Source organism: Staurois parvus, unplaced genomic scaffold, assembly GCF_062004578.1.
Source record: "Staurois parvus isolate SC_StPar_1 unplaced genomic scaffold, SC_StPar_1.0 ptg000027l, whole genome shotgun sequence".
Taxonomy (NCBI): Eukaryota; Metazoa; Chordata; class Amphibia; order Anura; family Ranidae; genus Staurois; species Staurois parvus.
Window position 1 is genome coordinate 4,135,439 of NW_028317823.1, and position 15,904 is coordinate 4,151,342.

At 41.9% G+C, this 15,904-nt stretch overlaps 1 protein-coding gene across 2 annotated transcripts in view; it reads right to left on the reverse strand.

Moving 5' to 3' along the window:
- The window catches only part of LOC149471142 (cyclic nucleotide-binding domain-containing protein 2-like), a 349,105-nt gene that overhangs the window by 111,987 nt on the left and 221,214 nt on the right, over window positions 1-15,904 (reverse strand). For both annotated transcript variants that reach the window (XM_089656547.1, XM_089656541.1), the window contains exon 12: window positions 11,828-11,886. In XM_089656547.1, coding sequence (XP_089512673.1) covers window positions 11,828-11,886 — 59 coding nt within the window. The remainder of the gene's footprint in view (window positions 1-11,827; window positions 11,887-15,904) is intronic.

Here is a 15,904-nt window from a genome sequence, read left to right on the forward strand (position 1 = left end):
ATTCACATGGGGGGGCCGGGATCTGGGGGCCCCCTAGTTAAAGGGGACTTCCAGATTCCGATAAGCCCCCCACCCACAGATCCCCACAACAACCAGCCACGGTTGTGGGGAGGCTCTTGATCCCTTCAACATTGGGACAACCCCCCCCCCCCACCATGTTGAGGGCATGTGGCCTGGTTTGGTTCAGGAGGTGGTGTGCCCCCCTTCCTGACCTGCCAGGCTGTGTGCTCGGATAAGGGTCTGGTAAGGATTTTAGAGGGGATCCCCACGCCATTTTTTTAAAACAATATTCAAAATATATACCAGACCCAAAGGGCTTGGTATGGATGGGGGGGACCCCACACTTTTTTTTGGTAATTTTTTAATTGTCGGAAATTCTTTTTACATTCAGCTGTCAGTGGGGAGATATTAAAGAATGTTTTTACTACTAAAATACTGCATGACTTAATAATATAACTCATGCAGTATTTTAGTAGCTGTGCGGTGTCTTACTGCATACTCGGATGCTTTAAGATACCACTTATGATTTGTCCTGGTTCGAAGATCGTGGTCAAACGTTCGTTTTAATGTTTGGCTGCAAACTGAACAGAGGGATGTTCAGCCCATCACTACTCACCACCACTGTACGGGTTTCATTCATCCTACTGCCCACTACTTTAAGAGTTTCATTCATCCTACTGACCACCACTGTAAGGATTTTGTTCTTCCCACTGACCACCACTGTAAGGGTTTTATTCCTCCCACTGACCACTGCTGTAGCAGTTTCATTCTTCCTATTGACCACCTTTGTAAGAGTTTCATTCCTCCCACTGACCACCACTGTAAGTGTTTCATTCTTCCTCACTGATCACCACTTTAAAGATTTCATTCTTACCACTGACCACCATGGTAAAGGTTTTATTCTTCCCACTAACCACCACTTTAAAGTGGGTTCTAAAGGATTTCATTCTTCTCGCTGACCACCACAGTAAGGGTTTCAGACTTCCCACTGACCATTGCTTTAAAGGTTTATTACTTTCCCACTGACAACCGCTGTAAAGGTTTAATTCTTCCTACTGACCACCACTTTGAGGACTTCATTCTTCCCACTGACCACCATGATAAGAGATTCATTCTCCCCATTAACCACCTCTTTAAAGTGATTCTAAGCCCAAAATAGTTTTTCCCTCAATGCATTCCTTGCATTAAGGTAAAAAAACCTTTTTTTTATGTTTCTGTCCTCCCCCTTCCCTGTGTAAAGAGAGAGTAGAAGACGTCCAGCACTGTGCACGAGTGCATCACTTCTCCCCTTCCTTCCTCTTTACACAGGGAGTTGAACTGCAGCAGGATCCATTTGCTCCTGCTGATGTTGATCAAATGCAATAAGGAGGACATGGGGGCTGGGCTAAGCCCTGCTGTGTGTGTCTATGAGAGCTCCATATACGCACACAGATCAGCAGCGAGCATGCACAGTGTGCCCCCTTAGTAAGCGGCTTACTATGGAGGCATATGAACAAGAGGAGGAATCAAGATCGCCGGCGAGGAAACCCCATAAGAGGAGGTTTGGGGCTATTCTGTGCAATACCATTACACAAAGTAGGTGAGTATAACATGTTTGTTATTTTAATTTTAAAAAAATTACCTTTAAGTAACACTTTAAGGGTTTCATTCTTCTCACTGACCAACACTGTAAGAGTTTCATTCTTTCTACTGACCACCTCTTTAAGGGTTTCATTCTTCTCACTGACTAGCACTGTAAGAGTTTCATTCTTTCTACTGACCACCTCTTTAAGGGTTTCATTCTTCTCACTGACTAGCACTGTAAGAGTTTCATTCTTTCTACTGACCACCTCTTAAAGGGTTTCATTCTTCGTACTGGCGACCACTGTAAGGGATTTATTCTTCCTACTGATCACAAGTGTAAGAGGCATTTTTTTCCCTTGCTTCCATTGATTTGGTTTTAATAAGTGTTTCCTGAGACCTGAAAACTATCTTAGGTGTTCGTTTGTGGTAAGAAGGTTGAGAAATACTACTCTAGGCAGCTGTAAAATAAGGAAATTAATACAGCTCTAAAATCATCAATACATCTAAAAGTTTTTTAATGTAATCAGTGTACAGCAGAGCTTGCGTGTGAGAGGAAGAAGTAGTACAAAGAGCCAATCAATTCACATGCTGATAAGAAGCATGCTGATAGGAGGAGAGAGATGCGTGTCCGAGAGATTAGGTCATCACCGTGTTGTCTCTCCTTTCAGTTTTCCAGTCAAAGGCTCAAGGCTTTTTATCCTTTAATGCACTATGATTTATATTTTATTTTTAGTTGGAGTTCTCTTTTAAGGAATGGAGAACTTTGAGTGAGACTTTAGTTCATTTAGTGTTCCTGAAAAACTGACTGCCCTAGACCCAATTTACTAACTTTCTATATGGGAGAAAAAGCTGATTTTCCACATTTCTTTTGGCCGTCCATTGGACAGATGGAAATGAAAGTCTTTTGGAGGTATACATACAGTATAGGTTTAATTTCTAATGTCACATTACATCCATACATGTAAACTGACAAATGTATAGACAAGCTTGATATTATTGTCTTTACACATTCACTTTGCATACGCTTTGGTCTGCAACAAAATAAATGTCTCGTTTTGTATTCTACATGTTGTGCTGGTGACATTTCGCTGTTTGTTGGACTCTTTTAACGGCGCCATCCGTCAGTGCTTCACCATATCACCGGTTATTGTAAAGGTTTATGCCTGTAAGGAGTGCACTGAATTTTATGGATTTTTACACATTTGTAGACACAGACGGTAATAATAATGTGGCATGGGGATTCGGGAAATCTCAGCAGAACTGACAGTGCAACCAAGGTCAGGAACATAATGATAGTAGAATGGTAAAATCCAAACCAGCAAACAATTTGCCGTCTTATTGAGCTCGGTTTTAACCCCTGCCCACCTGTTCTATAGCATGCTACAGACAAGTTTCTTTTTTTTTTTATAAATCTTTATTCATGCAAATTATCAAATATACCAGCACAGCTGGATCAACGGTGGGTATAAGATTATAACTTTTTTTTTTTAATGGTTGAACTGGATGGACTTTTGTCTTTTTTCAGCCAGACTAACTATGTAAGTAAGTAGGGCACAGACAGAAATGAGTATTCAGATACAAAATAAGGCACAAGTACTTCAGGTATGTAACCCCAGTAAGAGGTTCACCAGGACACCTCAATGGGGCCACAACAGACATAACCTTAAAACAGATGGTAAAAAGTTCAGCAAAGGGTATGGTTTGCATTGGCCCACTAGAGGCCAAGGGCTGGAGCTCATACATGTCCACATAATAGATATATATGCACTAGCCATGCCATCCTATACAGTGATCTGGAACAGTTTCAATTCATATGATCATGGCGATGTCGTAGTGACCACACGACTAAATTTGTTCACAAACAAGCCGGCAAAACTGTCTTTGTGCCTCTCTCTAAGGCCAGGTTCATACTAGCCCATGCTGTGTCAGGCAATCAGGAGGTGATCTTGTTGCCTTCTGAATGCCTCCCCCCTTCTTTTTTTAATTTGCTAAATGGCAATTTACAATAGGACTAATGTGTCACACATGCAAGCCATTTGTTTCGCCGGTGGTTGCGGCACGCCCCCATTGACTTAAATGGCCAGGTTTGACAGGCAGTGCTGCCTGTTAACTCAGCATGCTGCATTTAATTTGCCAGAGGCACCACACAAAGCATAATAGTCACAGTTTGTAAACAGTCTCCTACGACTGTATTTAACACTTTAAACAAGTGGTCAAATGGTAGCTCAGCTGTCTGTTTTTACCTCCCCCTGGCCGCCAATGTGATAAAAGGCCAAAGAGAGGCACTTTCATAGAAGCAGTCAGCTGTCTCTGGCTATTAAAGCAAGACACATATCCAAAAAAATGAATAAATGTCAAAAATTTGTCAATAAATTGTCATTAATCTGACACAAAATAATTTTCTAATTCTTACATAATAGGGACTGTATTAAAAAATGTACATGCCAAATACAAGTTATCTTTCAAAAAAAGTAAATCTTTCAAAAAAAGTGTAAACATTTTTAGGCAGGAACGTTTCTTCTACTCTAAATTATAAATGAACAAATGCAAACGATGTCATCAAGTATTTAAAGCTGAATGACAGTATATGCTGGCCCAGCTTCTCCGTCCCACCCTTCATATGTGGCTGCCAGGAGAGGAATGAAGGGAAATATTATGGAGTGTCCCACCTCTTCTGGGTATGTCCAGTTACTGTCTGTGCCAGCTCTGCTTTCTGCCCCCCCCCCCAATTACACTTTATGCTGGCCCAGTTCCTCTCCCCCTTCCTAATCAAAGTCTGTGCTGGCCCAGCTTCTCTGCCCCCTCCCAATAACACCTTATGCTGGCCCAGCTCCTCTGCCCCTTCCCAAATAACACTCTGTGCTGGCCCCACTTCTCTGTCCCACCCTTCATATGTAGCTGTCGGGAGGGATATTACTTGAGTGATAGCTCTGAGTCTGCTGAGGCTTATGATATCACATCCAAGTTGGCGACACCCAGGGGAGGGTGGAGCTATTCAATATCTACCCAAGGGAACCTTTTACAGGTAAGTAACATGCCTAAAATACATTAAATGCAGATATAACCTTTTGTGAAGATTTTTATTGAAAGGTATGGTCTGGTGACAAGGTCTCGTTGATAAGTTGTCGGGGGGGCTGAGGGAGTTTAAGTGACTTTTACTTTGCCCTGCCCCTTTTAGGACCCCATCCACACTGGGCAGGACTTACGTTTAAGGCAGTATACGCCCAGGGACAAATGCCCAGAAACCCAGGCTGGCTGTATTCCTGGCATTTGCCCCTGGGTGCATACTGCCCTAAATGTAGGTACCGATAGGTGCACTGTCCAGCTCCATCCAGCCACAGCAGCTGTCAGCCTTTCGTAGAATTTGACAGACTGCCGACAGGGAGGCAGGATGGTGCACCTCTGCCCTCCGCCCACACTTGAATTCTAGAGTTTCATGCGCTGTGACCTAATGCCCAGTGTGCATGGGGCCCAAGGATGTACCTGTTTGTACATTTCCAAAAAAGCATTGTCTAAAGTGTTCTTATTCATATTACGCTGACCTAAGTGTTGAATGTCATAAGTGTTTTTTGACGTATGATTTCTTTGCCAGCAGTAATAGATGACATGGATTAAAGAGTTGTGCATTGTTTTTCCAGTACCAGCTCTCTCTAAGTTAACATCATATGACATTTCACAAACTGACTGCAGAAAGCCATTGTTTGCGTTCACTAATGTAGTTACATGATACAGTTGTAAAATTGATTGCCTCCAGCTCAGTTTCTCTCTTTCCAGGACACATATCTCCAAACACAAAGAGCCTGCCATCATCATTCAAGAAATAAATTATTCCACATCAGTGCAAGAGGTGCACAGCAAGCAGAGTCACTGTGTTCTGGCTCCAGTGTTTTTAATGATCAGATTTATAGATGGATGTGACCACGGAGATGCTGGATGTTTTTGTGTTTGCATGGAAAGCTTAAATGTTGTGGGTGGAAAACCAGTAACGTGAGATAGACAGATAGTATTTGGACACTGCTAATGTAAAGAGCAATGTCAGACAATGGTCAGAGGGTATATACCAAGGATATATCTATAGAAACCAGAATGCCAAGAAACTACTAACTCTTCAGACACTATAGCTGTGCAAAAGGCAGAAATCCCAATTCTGTTCAATGTGTGTTTTTGCCTTAATGTGTGTGATATTGTGTGCTTTACAAAGATGCATGGCAAATCACAATGAGTGTGCTGGTTCAGTTTGGCGCCATTCATTTTCAATGGTACTTCAATGCATTTTCAGATGGATGTGCACTGCAGTGCAGCCCACTGGGCACATGCTAATGTGTGGTGAGGCATGGACCATCTTTGACAATGCACCAAATGTCAACACTTTACTACATCGAGCCAGGCACATTCAACAATGCATCTTCCACATGGTAAACAGTCACAGTGCAGAACACGCAATATTTTACACAGTCCCATCGCAAGCAGTCATTTTCACAGATGTTTCCATTCAGTTCCCCATAGGTGGTTTCTAAATCCAAGACCCTGAGGCCATCCTTAACCAAGCCACACACCTGTTAAGTGAAGGTCAAGGGGAACAGGGTTCTTCCATCTTCTCCTCAGCGTGTCCAAGCTAGTCCTCCTGGCAGCTCAGAGGGCTCTCCACAGTCCTACAATCCACAGACCTACATGATGTTGGTTAGGAATGACCTGTTCCCATACCCAAACTGCTGGGCTGCACCCACAGCTGGCATTAATAGGGCACAAAAATTTGCTACACATAAACTTCAGCTTTAGGTGCAAATCTTGACTTCCCCTGTACAAAACATGGACCAACATAAATTGGCAAGAAATATAATTCTTAGAGTTCCTCTTCTACCTCTTTCACCTTCAAGCCTTCCGGATCCTCCTCTAAACGAAAAGGGAGCCTTGACTGGCCAATCATAAGGTTCTGGAGGTATGAGGGGCAGTGGCCAGTTTTGACATTCACAGAAAAAGTTGACATCTGCCTATAGGTTTAGCTGCTTATACACCAATCAACCATAGCTTTATGATCATCTACTTAATATTGAGTAGGTTCCCCTTTGCTGCCAAAACAGCCCCTTTTGTCACCAAAATAATCCTGACCCGTCCAGGCATGGACCCCACTAAACCTCTGAAGATATGCTATGGTATCTGCCACCAAGCCTTCAGTAGCAGATTCTTTAAGTCCTGAAAGTTGCGAGATGGGGCCTCCATGGTTTGGACTTGTTTTCCCAGCACATCCCACAGATGCTCAATTGGATTGAGATCTGGAGAATTTGATGGCCAAACCAACACCTCAAACTCATTGTTGTGTTCCTCAAACCATTCTTGAACTATTTTTGCAGTGTGGTAGGGAGCATTATTCTGCTGAAAGAGGCCACAGCCATTAGGGAATACCATTTCTATGAATGGGTGTACTTTGTCAGCAAGAATGTTTAGCTAGGTGGAAAAAGCCAAAGTAACATACACATAAATGGCAGGACCAAGGTTTTCCAGAATAACATTGGCACTGCCTTTACTGGCTTTCATTCTTTCCATACTGCATCCTGTGTCATCTCTTTTCCAGGTAAGCAATGCATACGCATCCAGCCATCCACTTGATATAAATGAAACTTGATTTTTCAGACAAGGCCACCTTCTTACACTGCTCCATGGTCCAGTTCTGATGCTCACATGCCCATTGTAGGCACCTTTGGTTGTGGACATGGGTCAGCATGGGTACCCTGAATAGTCTGCATCTTTGCAGTCCCATACACAACAAACTGCAATGCCCATTTTTTCCTGCTTTCAGCATAAAATCAGAAACAGCATCTTTATTTGCCGCCTAATACATCCCACCAACTTTTTTTTGTAACTCAGAAATAGGTTTATTGAACACAAATCAAAGGAAATAACAATGACAGCAGAACAGGAGAGAAATCTCCAACTACAAATCAAAACTATTACTCCAGCATTAACACATATACAAGTCAGAAGGCATTAGGTATAGAAAACACACCATGGCAACACAACCTCAGCCAGTGAGTGAAACCAATATAAATAGTACACATCCCCAAGTGTCCATTATCATTACAGCGTGGCCCTGCAATCCCTCCTGACAGTTCTACATGGGGGTCGAGCACTCCAATAGCATCAGTCAGTTCTACAGTAGGAGTCTGTCCAAAATAAGATCAGTTGGGGTAAGTCCAGGAACAGCTAACCAGTCTCTCCACAAGCGCTCAAACTTCCTCAGACATACTCTATGCTGAAATACAAATTCTTCCAACATGTCCCCCATAACATTGATCCATTCTCCATGGGTTGGAGCTTGGTCAGACTTCCAATATTTTGGAAGAAGTCTCCTAGCCTGAAAAAGCGCTCGCTTAATAGCCATTTTCTGCACGTCAGCCAGGGCAAGCTCGTCAAAGATTCCCAGTGCACAGTAGATGGGTTCAAGTGGAATTGTGCTTTGAAAAACCCTATTTATGGTGTTTACTATTGCCTCCCGGAACTAATGAAGCCTGGGGCAGCGCCACATCAAGAGTATGGGATCACCCTGCGTGCCCAACACTTAGCACACAAAGGAGATTGCAAAACGCCAATCTGGCAGAGCTTAAGAGGGGTATGATGGGCCTGCAGCACAATGTATAATTGTAAAAGTCTTTGGGTTGTGTTTAGAGAACAAGATGGTATAGCTTCCAGGGCATTGTTCCACTGATCCTCTTCCAGACTACCAACATCGGCTGTAATTAGATATTTAATGTTTTTCACTTAACCTGCCAGTGGTCATAAAGATATGACTGATCTGTGTATATCCACATCTACTGGTTATTTTGACAAGTGTATTTCACAAAAATGTATATGTATTTTCTCATAATATTTCTGCTTTTGATTGCTCAGGTTTGTGATGACCGGGTTTACTTTAAATTTCTTTTCACCAAAACTTTAAGAAATAGTTTAATCTAGCAGAGCGAAGATCGACGCAAAGAACTCACAGAACATTAGGCTGTGAGAATACTTTGGTGATGTTTGTATATATTACAAGCAGACAAGAGATAACGGGATCCTTTATATTCCATTATTGAATATGTGTCAGCAAAACTACGCTGTCTTGTTTATCGAATTAAACACAAAAGAGCTAATCAATAAACATTGCTTGAAATGTAATTGTCTAGTCATAAAACAAACTGCACAAACTTTCTTTTTTCATTTGTTTTATTATATCCTGGACAAATATTCCACTTTTACTACACATCAGGAAAGCATATTGAGCAGCATTAGATTAAATAGATAGATAATTGCACGGATATTTTAGTGCTCAATATTATCATTAATAATATAGAGATTCTGGGTAGCTTTATAGGCATGGTAATTTAAAGTGAAAGTTGATGGCTCCAATTTTTAAAAAAAGCCAACTCCTGCCAAAAATATTTTTTTTTTGCTTTATGTTTATGTGGGAAAAAGTTAACATTTCTACAAGTACCTAGATAAGTTTAAACTTCTTTGACAATCTTGCTTCTGTGAGATCTATGATACTCTTTCCTTGATGCAACATGCTATCTATGGCTTGTATACTTGACATCTAATCTTATCTTGTATTTAATGTGGAAATTTTTTAAAAAGTCAGTTATCAAAAAAAATAAATACATTTCTATTTCTTTCACTGTTGTGGACATTCTACATCTTTCCCTGTCCTTTTAATGTCCATACCCTAAATGAGGGGTGTGTCCATTACTGAAACATGAAGACACAGACATTAATAAAGTAATCATGAGTAATTCTAATTTTATCCTGTGCTACTAAAATTCATCTGTTAAATTTATGTCACCTCCTGTCCAGAATCTTCCCAATAAGGGCACAAATGAAGGCACCCCTTTCCCTGATCTTTCCAAAACCGAATAAAAAGTTTTGCTTTGTGTTGGGACTTGGGACCCCTTCACACCTGTCCATTTCATTTCACATGTTAATATACAGTATCGTGCACTTTAACATGAGACAGGCTAATGCCAAATCAACTGAGGTACTTACCCAAGCTACATTTAAACATACAAGTAATTATGCATTAATAAATACATACAGTATAGAGGGATAACAAAATCCAAGAACTAAAATGTGATATATTGCAGCTTTCAGCTCTTAGATTATAGAGCTTTCTCCCGGATAAGCCTCTTGATATGACAGGTTCTCTGTTCTGCTACAACACTGTGAAACTACTTTGTCCCTGCTCTGGATGCTACAGACACGTATTAGTTTAAGTACTGGCACACTACCACAACTATGTTAGCACATTGGAAACAGGCATCAGACTACTTGATTGTAAATAAAGTAAGTATATTAGTGCAAGGCCAAATAAATGGCAATACACACAAGCAATAAACAGGTAAAGGATTCCCTTTGAAAGCAATAAATAAACTAACGTGACTACCAGGCTTTGATATGGCAGTTAATCTAGACCACAGCGGTAGAAAGCAAAATTTTACTTGTATCAGCATTACTGGTAAATGACAGCATAAACAGTGAACTATATGAAAAAATGAACCACATGAACAGCAAGGAAAATCTCACAGTATCCCCCTGCAAAAAGTGATTAGACAGTGTCCCAGAGTGAACTCTGTGTATATCCCCAACAGTATAAGTATGTGTATATTTTCCTGAAAAAAAGAGCACCCCTGTGAGGCAGTTGTACAGTATTTGGTACCGGACTTGTAAACTACAGCCGGTTAGCGGTGGGGCCCAATTTGTATGGTGGTGCACCTAATTCTGTCACTGCATACAGTGATTTATTTTGGGACTGCTAGGCAAATAGGCAGTCATCTGTTGTACTGAGCTGCTAACTGTGGTGAAGTAAGCACAGCTAGAACTGCTCACCAGTCTGGACACACAACTAACTTTGTCCTGGGCTTTGGTCAGTCTGCTGCCCTTATTAACTTGCCCCCTGCTAACTCAGTCCTATCAATCAAGTCCTTACAGGCTCAGCTCTCAGCTTTCTGGTCCACAGTTGTTCTCTCTCACTGTGGTGTAGGCACAAAAACATACAGGTAATAGGTATCTACTGCTCCAGTCCAAGACCTGCACTGCAAGACCCCATGCAATTGCTCAAAGCCTGGAAAGACTCTGCTCTCTCCACTTCCTACTGGAGGGTATTCTTTCCCTTGTAGTTTGTAGCCCCATGCACCTCCACAGTGCAGAGGCTCCACATAAACTACATGTTCCAGTGTCCCAAATTACAGCATTATCTTCTTGCCACAGACTGGCTCACCGCAGCTGCTGCCAGGAGGGAGGGGTAGTAATGGGTGATGGATTTCACACACAGGCACTCTGCCCTCAGTGCATCAGCGGGGGAAGAGGAGAAAAACAGTTTGAGGAATACACAACCTGCTCTGTCCTCAGAGTCCAGTGCTCCTCTAACAAGCAAAGCACCCGGCTATGCAAATTTTCAGCAAATACAGAACATACCTGTTGTGCTTGCTAGAACTTACCCTTTCTGTGAGCTGCAACAAAGAATATCATTTGTTGTAGCCATCTGCCTCCCACATAATGTGGATGAAAAGATAAACACGTTTGTAGTTCATATCAGGAGGGCAGCCTAGGGTGACAACCATGGCTCTCTCCACAGATACAGTGGAGGAGTAATGTAGCCACTCAGGGAAAGGGAGTGTGTTATTTGTAGGTTTACCAGGTGAAAAGCAAAGGAAACTTTAAAAAGAAAGAAAACAAATGCAGATTCCATAGCAAAGGACTAGTTTATTTAGATAAGCTTTACTTAATGTCGGCTTTACTTTTGATATCTAAGATTCCGTATACCCTTTACTAAAGTATCAAAGCATTTTCAGATCTGAGATATAAATAAAAGTGTTAAATCAGCAGACAGATGCCCACTGAACAAGTAGACTCCAACAGTGCCAGCCCTGTTGGGAAGGGGCCTTAAACTTGCAGAAAATCGACACTTCCTTAAGTGCCGAATCCTATTATTTCTGGGCTGCTTACAAAATGTGCGAAAAATCGCAAAATACTGGAACTTATCAAATAGTAAACACTAGTTGTTGATTCTCTGCAACTTTAATGAAGCAGATAAGTGGTTAGAATAAAGATAGTATGGCAGAAATTAGTGCTTAGTGCTACGGTAGCTATTTACAAATCTTCCACATGTGTAGACTTTCCATAAAGTGATGACAGTGTCAACATTTGATGTGTTGTTGTGAGTATTCTCTCACTTTACCCATTTGCTATAAATTCTTAGAGAAGCCACCTCTTCTGGATGATTCTTTATAAACTGTACCTGCATTGATGAGCTCATCCTGGATTCCTCAATGGCTGTGCTTCTACTCTGACTTCGATCTGAAATATATAAAAATATAATGTTAAAGCCATTCAATGGATATATTCAGATGAAAAATATAATGCATTAGCCAACCTCATTCATCAAGATTATCTAAAATTAGGAATGTTAATCAAAAATTAGGAATGACAGCCAATCAGCTTTCTTTGCTCAGTTGTCATTTTGCAGGCCAGTTTTGGATCAAATGCTGTAATGGAATAACGGTCATTGTTGTATTAAGTACTTTTGTAAATTGGCTGGACTAGCCTAATGGACTGTTTATATTTACCTCCAATGCACGGTTGAATCTAACTGGTTGTAAAGAGCCTTTGCTTTACTAAAATGTAATAAATTAGACTCTCTATGGACTCGTTTACACTAGCTTCAAAAAATGGCATTGGACACGCTTTTTTAAAGCACTCTGAATGCCAATCAATGCACCCGCCACTACATAAAATGGTTAGCTTACAGTCCTGTTTACTCATTGCCTTTGCTTTGCTTTGTTTTGTTTCAAAAAGTATATCCCATGTCGCTTTACTACTGCTTCAAAGTGTCATCAAAGAATCCATAGAAGTCTATGACAAAGCTCACTTACAGCACCTGCAGCTTTTGAGGGGCTTTTATTCAGCATATCAACACACACACAGGGCATCTGCTAAGCTTCATTAAAGCTACAAAAATGCACCACCAAAGCATCAAAACACATCAAAAAAGTATATTGAAGCAGTAGGCGCTCTAATGTGTGTTGAAGTTGAAGCAAGTATGCAGCAACAAGCAGCCTGCGATGGGTATATTTTGGAAATGGTCTATTGCATTGCAGACAGATAACTAAAAAGAGTTCCCTAAACAGGGTGGGCAGAGGCACAACAAGTGGAACTACAAGCAATGGGACATACAGGAATGGACACTAAAATGGATGGAATGTCCCAGGGTGCAGTTCATAAGTCCATATGTGTGGAGGGGGATACCCTCATCCACTGTGGCAGCTGTTCCTTACAGTATTCGGGCTGTGTGTGGAAAGACAAATAGGAGAACAAGGGAGGACCACTGAGTGTAGTATTAGTGTATGGTTTATTCTACACTCACAGGGCCTGTAAAAGGAGCCGGAGAGATCTGAGCGCATAGCCTGCCTGCACAACCCTGGTCACGTCCGCTCGCAGATGCTTTCCACGCTGGTTCCTTCACTTCTGGTCAGCGTTCCCATACTGGGACTGTGGTGACGTCGTTCCTCACCATCCATGGAAGTGGGACTCCATCCCTGGACTTTTGCACTGAACCTGTGCAATACTGATGACAAGCGATCACTTTTCTACTCTCTTGTGAGTTTTACTTACCTTTGCTGAATAAACCATACACTATACTACACTCAGTACTACCTTGTTCTCCTATTAAAAAGAGTTTCCAGATCCCAATATTACTGACAAATGGGAGTGTATTTCTTCGATACAACATAGACTGAACAAAAACCTAGCAGGAGAACAATGTTCCCTGTATACATTCGCATATACAGTACATGTTTTCGTTCTGCCTGTTCTGAAAACACAACAAGGTATCTCTCCAAAGTTCCACCATTTGAAGATTTTCCTTCTATTCCTTTTCCAGTGACAATTCAAAATGTTGGATTTTCCCTCACTTTGAGTGCATATTCTAATGAATTTCAAGACTCAAGCTGGCCATACATAGATTGAAATTTGGCCAGTTCAGCATGGACTTGCTAAATTCTAATTAACATCTCACCTCTACAGCTGAACAGAAGTTGATCTGCTGATGTTCAACCACCCTGTTGGAAAATCTTCACTTGATCAGCACTGCAGGCTATAGACTGCAGTGCTGATCACTGTATTCTGATGGCAGAATTTGATAATAATGCAGACTGGGCACTCCAAATAGCCAACCATGTTGTTCAGCACTCCAATAAGAAATCCATGACTTGTGTTTGTTATTTTCTTTATCTTGTTTAAATTACAAACAGAGCAGCTCTGACCCCTTTTCTAGAACTTCTAGCTATGATTTCAAGAGAGCTGTGACAGCGTGAAGAAAGCACTGCCGATAACTGGCAAGTGTATTTACATGGTGATCAGATGTGATTGAACACAGCTGATCACGTGGTAAAAAGCCGCTGTGATTGGCCCTTTACCATGTCAAAGGACACAGAGAAAGCTGGGTGCACACATCTGGGGGTATGCAGGGGGCGTGATCATTGAGGCCCTCCCAGAACTGGACAACTGAGCTGTAGCCGTCATTTGGCTTTAGCACGGTCAGGAAGAGGTTAAAGACTTCATTTTAATGCTGTCTGGAGTGTATGCTTAAAGTGTATTTGCACTTTTGTAGCCAAATTGGAATAACACTTATTTTGTTACATGTCCCTATTCACATAGCATAACTTAAAAAAATGCAGCTTATCTTATTTAGGAGCGCTTTTCTGGAAAATCAAGCAAATTATGCTAGTTCTGTTTGTTAAGAGGGGGATGAGGGAACAGTGTTTAAAATAATTAACCCTGTCTGTCCTGTACTGGCATATTTCATCAGCTGCAATCTAAATTTGAGCACTACAAGTCCAAACAAGGGGTTCAACATTTAAAAACTAGGCTACTCCATTGTATGCTGAGAACTGGATACAGCCCATCGTCAGACTTTCTACTGGGACAGATCGCAGTGAATTTTTTGAGAGTTTCTTTCAGTTTGCCATGATACCCTCCTCGAAGAGACATCTAAATGGTAGAAATAACGGAAAATGGCAGCATACGTATGGGTTAGTCCTGCCCTCTCCTCTCCTATAAGACCCCACTCATAAATCTTTGCTCCTCACCAGAAGCCCTGTTCCATAACTAGCCTACTCATGGTACTCCTGCTGCCATGGAGTCCATCAGGCAAGGAAAATTATGGTAAGTATTTGATAGGAAATTTTTTGTTTTCCTGACAGACTCCATGGCAGCATACATATGGGAAATAACTAGACATACACACACGGGTGGGCAGTTACTCAAACAAAGGCTTTAATTTGCCCCATCAACCGACAGGACTTTCAAACCAAAATTAACAGAGGATAAGGAGGCAGGATCTACACAGTAATGAGCCATAAAAGTGTTGATTGAGGACCATGAGGCCGCACTGCAGATCATCTCAGGGGCAAATTGACGGGAAGCCACCCAGGATTTAGCCACACGTCTGGTTGTGTGTGCGGTCATCGCCTCTGGAGGCACCAAGCCCTTAGCTCTGTAGGCCATTTGGATGGCCTGGACGATCCAGGCCACGATTGACCTGGGAGAAGCCCAGTCTCCTTTACTCTTCTCATGGAAAAGAATGAATAGATGGTCTGACCTATGGAAGGATGCTGTGACCTGCAAGTATAGCCTTAAGGTCTCACCTGTGCCCAGGGGGTGAACATCATCGACTCCCGAGGCTCTAAATGTTGGCAGGACAATCTCATGGTTCTCGTGGAAGACCGAGGTCACTTTAGGATTATAACCTAGTACAGGGATCTGGACCAAACAGTTCTTTGCAGCCACGGTTCCCAATTTCAGAGACTATTTTTGCAGATGTAACCATCCCCAGAAAGGCTGCCTTGATGGAGAGCTCCCTCACTATGGGTGGACCAGCAGATTCATGAACACCTCCAGAGAAGAAGTCGAAGACAAGCAGAAGGCTCCATTTCGGGAACATCAGTTTCCTCTGGGGCCTCATTCTTACTGTCCCTTTGAAAAATTGCCGGACCAGAGAGTGGTCGACCCATGATACTCCAGTGAAGGCCAAGATGGCTGACACTTGAACCCTGAGGGTGCTGACTGACAGGGGCAGGTCCAGATCTAATCCAAAGACAAAAAAATGAAACCAGTGCTCAAATCCTCATGCAGACCAAAGACAATTCTGTATGCCAAATGAAGAGGTGCTGCTCTTCAAAGATCGGGGAATCTGGACACTGGTGGACAAAAGCAGACAAGGGCGCACTATCATCGTGCATTACCGTGGTACACCACGTATTTATTGTGTAGACAAATAGATATATACTCACATACCAAAGGAAATAAAAAGCAAATG